The sequence below is a fragment of the Epargyreus clarus genome, unplaced genomic scaffold (genome assembly GCF_041222505.1).
Source record: "Epargyreus clarus isolate Ecla_fem2 unplaced genomic scaffold, WU_Ecla_fem_2.2 ptg000004l, whole genome shotgun sequence".
Lineage (NCBI taxonomy): Eukaryota > Metazoa > Arthropoda > Insecta > Lepidoptera > Hesperiidae > Epargyreus > Epargyreus clarus.
This window is the reverse complement of record NW_027332212.1, coordinates 763,165-770,245: the sequence shown is the minus strand read 5'-3', so window position 1 is coordinate 770,245 and position 7,081 is coordinate 763,165. Positions and strand designations below refer to the sequence as shown.

General features: G+C 39.3%; 1 protein-coding gene across 1 annotated transcript in view; it reads right to left on the bottom strand.

Moving 5' to 3' along the window:
- LOC140757114 (uncharacterized) overlaps window positions 1–7,081 on the bottom strand; it is a 45,929-nt gene that overhangs the window by 38,078 nt on the left and 770 nt on the right. The window contains exons 2-15 of the mRNA XM_073092650.1: window positions 6,345–6,471; window positions 5,961–6,067; window positions 5,491–5,620; window positions 4,993–5,112; window positions 4,672–4,774; window positions 4,354–4,477; window positions 3,981–4,097; window positions 3,395–3,544; window positions 2,897–2,986; window positions 2,596–2,671; window positions 2,375–2,468; window positions 1,818–1,910; window positions 1,508–1,607; window positions 97–594 (exon numbers count right to left, since the gene is read on the bottom strand). Coding sequence (XP_072948751.1) covers window positions 97–594; window positions 1,508–1,607; window positions 1,818–1,910; window positions 2,375–2,468; window positions 2,596–2,671; window positions 2,897–2,986; window positions 3,395–3,544; window positions 3,981–4,097; window positions 4,354–4,477; window positions 4,672–4,774; window positions 4,993–5,112; window positions 5,491–5,620; window positions 5,961–6,067; window positions 6,345–6,471 — 1,929 coding nt within the window. The remainder of the gene's footprint in view (window positions 1–96; window positions 595–1,507; window positions 1,608–1,817; window positions 1,911–2,374; window positions 2,469–2,595; window positions 2,672–2,896; window positions 2,987–3,394; window positions 3,545–3,980; window positions 4,098–4,353; window positions 4,478–4,671; window positions 4,775–4,992; window positions 5,113–5,490; window positions 5,621–5,960; window positions 6,068–6,344; window positions 6,472–7,081) is intronic.

The following is a 7,081-nucleotide window of genomic DNA, read 5'->3' as shown; positions in this document are numbered from 1 at the left end:
TAAGGGAAATTATAGATACTCTATTTGCAACTGGTCACAAATAGTACGAGATAGATATTGAATCATATAATTAGTAGGTAAAATACGGCAACTTACCTTATTCCTGTCTCTATCACTCTTGCGGCCGTCAGTATGTCCGTCCTGCTTGTGTTTCGGCGACGAGAGCTCTCTGTCCATTTTCAACAAATTCTCTTGATAATTCACTTTTACATTTATAGTCTCATATTTAGTCTTTGTTGGACTCTTCGGACCATCCCGGATACGTTTCAATTCCTCAGGAGATTCATACTTTTGTAATCTAGGACTCTCTTCGATAATCCTCTCCGGAGATTTAGGTTTTATTTCAATTTTAATGTCGTGTTCCGTCTTTGGAGTATCGACATTCTCGACACATTTAACCTCGTTATCCACGGGGAGTTTGGGTATATCCTCTGAGTACTTGTTGGGGCTGTTGTACTTCTTAGCGCTCTTTGGACTTCTGAAGACCTTCCTGCGAGGTGTGTGGTTGTGGGTCTTCCTCGGGTCCTTGTGCCGCGGCGTGGCCTCCTTACTGCCTCGCGGCGTGTCCTCGCGGCTTATGTGGCTGGATGCACACTGGAAATATCATATTAATATTATTACCACTGGACAGTAGTGTAATTACCATTGAGCCGCTACATTCGAGTTTATTTTTTTGTATACAAATAAATAATAAAAACAAAAGTAATAAAATATGCTTGATATTATGAAGCAAAATATATATGACAAAATAGTACATTACAATACGAGGACGAAAAATTTTTTTCTGACAAGTGTGAGTTTGCAGGCCGAGCCGCAGGCGAGGACTGCAATCACACGAGTCAGAAAAACATTTTTCGTCCGCGTGTTGTATAAAATTTTATATTACGGGGTCGGAAATGGGGGTTTTGCGCACGCGAAGCGTGCGTAAAACGTCAATTTACGCACGCCGTGATATAAAAGACTTTAAAGATCTCTTTAAAAATCTCAGAATAGACTCTGAAGCCTTATTTTTGCACATTTATAACATCAGTCGATATGGGCGTCAGTGAGTACTTAATATCAAGTGAAGTTCACATCTAGTATAGTGTGCGCCAAACTTCTAGTTCGCTCTGAATTATTTGGGTGCAGGTGTAGTCAGAGAGGGAATCAGGCCAAACACAATTATATTTAGCAACGTAAGGGCACACTAACGCAGCGGGCGGACGCCTTGGGAGGGGGTCCGCTAATATTTACAATTTGCTGTTGTCACGCGACTCGTTTCTATATTCGCAGCGGCCTCCAAAGTTTGGCACGGCCTCTACTTTTATAAGATTTTGGGCAAAGGGAGATTAGCCGTCGGGCTAGGTGATCGTGCCCGGGGAGCGGCCGTGCTCCGGCAGGCTCAGTTCAGTTCGGAGCTTGTATATATGCAAGATTTTCAGAAAATTTCGATAACGGGATTCAGCAGCGCCACCTCTTGACGAGTAGCGGGATGTCGCTACAAGATAAAGCATGTAGAGTTACGTACAGGCGCGACGGCCTCGACCAGCGTGGGCACGTCGAGGTCGTGCGCGCGCGCGCGGCGCGGCCGCCCCGCCGCCGGGTCGCGCATCAGCGGCCGCCGGCCCCTGCACACGACACGATACTTTATGTACACTCATAACATATTAACATTGGATTTAATACTAAATTGGATAGTCAATACAGTCTATTTGGTTGAAACGCAGCATACATAGGTAATAAGTCCTCTTATAAGTGATATACAAATAAGAATAAGGTCACGCTTTTATACTTTGGATATGACAATTTAAAAAGCATATGAAAGTATTGGACCTCACCTAGGCGATTTCTTTGGACTTTTAGGCGATTCGTCCTTGTCCGTTTTCTTATTACGTCTACTAGTTATCCCACCACGAACTTTGGACGTTCCACTAAAATTGAATTCAAAAAATCATTCAAATGAGTGTTTAGAAATTATTTGCATGAATTATCCTTACTAATATTATAAATCCGAAAGTAACTCTGTCTGTCTGTCTGTCTGTCTGGTTGTCTCTTCTTCACGCCTAAACCACTAAACCGATTTTAATGAAATTTTATACAAATATAGTCTGAGACCCGAGAAAGGACATAAGATAGTTTTTATCCCGGAAATCCCACGGGAACTAGGGATGGCGATCTAAGATCGATTAATCGGAGAATCGATCTTTTGGACCCAAAACATCGATTATTAAATCGATATTAGTAAGGAATCGTAAACTATACATTTAATCAAGTGATGATCTTTAGGAAAGTTAAAGGTACGAATTTTCAGTTTTATGTATGTTAGTATGTTATATTTATTAACGCGGGCGAAGCCGCGGGCCAAAACTAGTATAAAATAAGTTAATAAACTCACCTGGAATGATCCTTCGATATGGAGGATTTGGAGTTGAGGTTGAGACGCAACGTGTCCAGGGAGTACATCGACAGCCGCCCGTCCGTGTCCGTACCTGCACACACAGTACACTTATAGTAAAAAAGACTGATGAAAATATCTACGCATGCAAAATGATAATATGTACTTTATAATCAACAATTAAACATAGGAATAAAATCTATCTACATATTTATATTTACCTGATTTAGTCCCAGATTTGGACCACGATTTCAATGATCTCCTCTTGCCCTTGTATCTGCCTTTTCTTGATTTGCCCTGTAACAGTAAATTTATCATAAATATGAGTAACGCTTGTCTAACCTCATACGTAATAAACATACATTGACATTGCATATTAAACTTTTTTGTAAATGTGTGTCATGGAATTTTTCTTCTACACCGAAACTCCTTTTAAGGTGGTGCTAAGTATTTGTCGTTCAAAAAATTTTTTGCAAAAAATAATTGGAATAATAAGAAAATATAATTTATTAATGTACTTACTATTTGGCCAAGATTGTCCAGATATTCGGATAACTTTTCTGTGTATTCGTTCAAGGCTTCCTCCAATTTATCGCAACTGTTTTGGATATCCTAAAAAGAAAAAAAGAATAGTTCAAAACAATACTGAGATGCATATTGTAAACGTTTATAACTTTTATGTTATAATAAAATAGCAGTCAGCATTAATGCCATAATGACGTGTAATGCTGGCTTCTCTAGGTGGGGTTACAGGCGGAAGCGGACTAACCCTGTTCGACGTCAATCGTCTATTCAAATTCATAGCGATGTCACATCGTGAGTCGATAACATCTCACTGAGTATGATATAGCTTCATAGACAAGTTGGCATCGAATCTCAAGACTAAGACATGTAACGTTGAATAACGTTGAAAGAGTTTCAGTGCGGTGGGCGTCATCTCCTGTTCGCGCATAAATCCGTATTTTTACGGAGGTGAAAAAAAAACGTGCGCGCCATCCTGGGGAGCTACGGCGGGCTCACGTCGGTGTAGAGCGCGGCGGCGGCGGGCGGCGCGGCGGGCGCGGCGGCGCGGCAGGCGGCGCCGGCGGCGGCGGCGGCGCCCAGCAGCGCGCGCAGCGACCCGCCGCACTCGCGCACGCACGCCGTCTGCGCTATCGACTTGTGGAAGATCTGCAAACGATTAATATACGATACTTGTGAAATTGGTGTATTAAATATTTGAGTAATACAAACGAATACAAATATAATATTGTTAGAAATGATGGTAAGAGTAAGAAACTCTGATTGACAGATGAGGGCATAAACTAAAGGTGGGCGTATAAAAGGGCACTGTAGATCGTCTACTGAGTAGTTATTTTTCCGATCTTTGTAAGGAACGTTACTCTGCCAGTTTTGTTGCTCATTTGCGTTTAATTTTTTTCTGTTAACTTATTTTGGAAAGTTAAGGTTCTTGGCTTATAAAAAGTTGGTTCTTAAATATTTTTCCTGACGATATTCCTAACAATATGCATATTGCAACATAAATGTACAACCATCATGACAAATAAGAATTGAAACACATCATACCTAATGATGTGTCATAAATGTTTCTACATGCAGTGGGTACCTGCGCGGCCTGCAGCAGGTTGTGGTGCAGCGAGGCGGCGCGCAGCAGCTGCGCCTGGCGCGCGGTGTGGCGCGCCAGCGGCAGCGCCGCCGCGTTGTTGCGCTGCACGTCGTGGATCTGCATAACACACATTTATTATCATAATAAACAGAGCAAATCCGAACAAAGGCATGTCAGCACCGACTATTGTTAACAACAATGGTTATAAATTCTTTTATCTAGAAATTACAGAACTTTTGAAAGGCATGCTTGCACTGTGTGACTTGTTTGATTCTATGATTCTAACAAGTCAATCTCAGAACAACCACTGACGTCTGTGAAAAATTCTAAAAATTGCTTCAATAATTACTCTTAAATATGTAAAAAAACCCACCTGTCTTTGTAGCTGGTACAAGTATATCCGATTGAATCTCGCGCAGAATTCGGAGGATCTTTTAAGCAACTTCGGCACCTCTTCTGGTTCTATTTTCGTCAAATCTTGTCTATCAAGAGTTGCACTGTAAAAAGACAATATAAAATGAACTGAATATTTAAAAGAATGATATATTTTTTGGTACTTCAAAACGTCATGACATTCATTCATTCAAAAAGTCATTGAACATCAATGTCACCCTTGATTTTTAAGGACTCGTAGAGCAAGTTGTGCATATTAGATATTTCCAAAAAAATACATTGTTCATTATCTACTTACATAATATCAAGAAGTTCCATATTGATCTTCATCCTCAAATCTTTTACTTTGGCGCAATAAATGCTGTTCTCAATCATGCTGGTCACATTCTCCGATGATTTACCTAGAACATAAGTCATTGACATCAAATCAGAATTTCATAGTTATCTCATTAGACACCCTACACTACTGCACTCTACTGCAAAGAAAATGAAGCAACTGGAAGCAAAAAAGGAAATAAGAGACAAACAGTTTGTATTATGTCAAGTACTGTATATAACACCTACATTAATTTGAAATAGGTTTGTACACTACACTGCAAATCATTAAAAAATTACTTACTGGATGCTTTATCAGGACTAAGGGACTTTGACGGTGATAATTTCTCTCTCTCCCAGTGTCTTTCTCTCACAGTGCATGGTGGACTGCCAGCGGAATCATTCAAGGCTTCTTCCTCAGGCCCTAATTGAGATGTATAAATATTGAAATGTGTGTGAAATATATTTTTGTAAGCTGAACAGGTTGAATGAAGTAGCCCAAATGGTGTAAGTAGACTGGGGAGAAATTAAAGGTGATCAAAAATATTTATTCAAGAAACCTATCTTATAATTTTTATGATTAAGTGTGCCCAAATTAAAACAAGTACAATCCATCAAGTATATTACCATAACATTTATTTCCCACTTTGTAAAATGTTCAACTTTTATTTTAATATCATTGATGGAGGCTATAAGTGAATTATTCAATGCATCAGGATTCAAGCTTCCAGCTAAACTAAAGACTAAAACAGTGCACATTACCTTGCTAACATAAGGTGCATAACATGACCTTGGTTCTAACCAGATACATCCTCATCCTTCTCATCATCAAATATGTGGAATATGTCGTCTTTGTCCTCCTCAACAACTGTCACCACATGCTGGTTGTCAAAATCCACTATAGGAGTTTCTTCCGGCTGTTCTTCCTGTTCCTGACAATATTAATTAGTAATTTGTACTAAAAGGATGTAAAGACTTATTCTCACAGTGAAATTCCTAATTGCATTACACACATACACACATTCAAATATCACAAAAACACACTCGCTTCACCCAACTTTGTTATTGCTCTTTCTACATATTATATTATTACTTAGTTGATTCACTTGTGTTCAAGGAGGTTTAAGCAGGGTACCCAGTAATACAGGTTGTACTCAGTACAGGGGCTCTGGCAACGCTTTGTAACATAATTGTGAATCAATAACTCATTTTTCCATTTTCATTTTTCATGACGATTGTAGTGTTTTAAAAAGAAGTTATAACATTATTTACCTGTATTTCTTCTATAATTTGCTCCTTCTTCATCTTTCCCAATTCTACTTCTAGAAGTTCCTTTATACAGTCCTCTGGTAATTGGTGTAGGAACTGGTATGGATCATCTATGAAAAAAATAAAAGGTAACAAAAAGGAAGGGAGAGATCACATTCGAACTATTAGTTTACCTACTAAGCTATACATTGTTATCAACCCATTGTGTTTTTGCTAGTCACAGTTTTCCTCTCACATTGAGAAGAGTTCAAGTAACCTTTTTTTGAACCCTCAGGTGATTGTTGAGGTGATGATGTCATATATTTTTATTCATTAAAACAGTAACAATAAACAAAATTTTCAAATGTTTCACAATTCTAGCTTCTAACTAAGTATATGAACCCTAACCTTCACAAACACTGCTAACAACATCCCGCTCCTGAACAAACTCATCCCATATCTTCTGCTCCTGTTGTTTCAGCCGCTCGCGTCGACTTGTCCTCCACGTTTGTTCTAATGCATCCTTCTCCACATACTGGAATTAGGTAATTAGTTATTTTATATTACCTTTGTTGTACTGTAAGGTTTTTTTCAATGGTAAGAGCGTTTTCACATTATCCGATCCGATATCGGTATCGGACGCCGATACGATATCGGGGTAATTAAAATGTATGAAACATGTACCTGCCTTTCACATTGTCCGTTCCGATATCGGATATCGGAGCCGACAGCGATATGCTGGCGACACCATCGGACGCCCGTGAGCCGTCGGGCGATAATGTTTGTATGTGTGCTCTACGTGTATTGTCACAGCCAGCATTTCTTTAGGCCCCACAGCCATTCGAAAATGTGTGTCTTGTTTCTTGATACTGTTTGTGAGATGAATTAGCAAATAATTGAATGTGGATTCACTCATACGAAAGTAATTAAAAAACTTTCTAGGTGCGTGTTGTAGCTTGCTAAAAAGAGTGTAAAATGCTCCCTCTGAATATCTAGCTTCCACAATAGGATGTATTCAATACTGTCTGTGAACAGATCTTTTTTTGCGTCTCAAATATAAGAGATACAGCAAATAAAGTTTTCTATTATAGTCTGCCATGATGACCTGTCCGCACTAAGCTATCGAGCAAATGGCCGTATCGGAA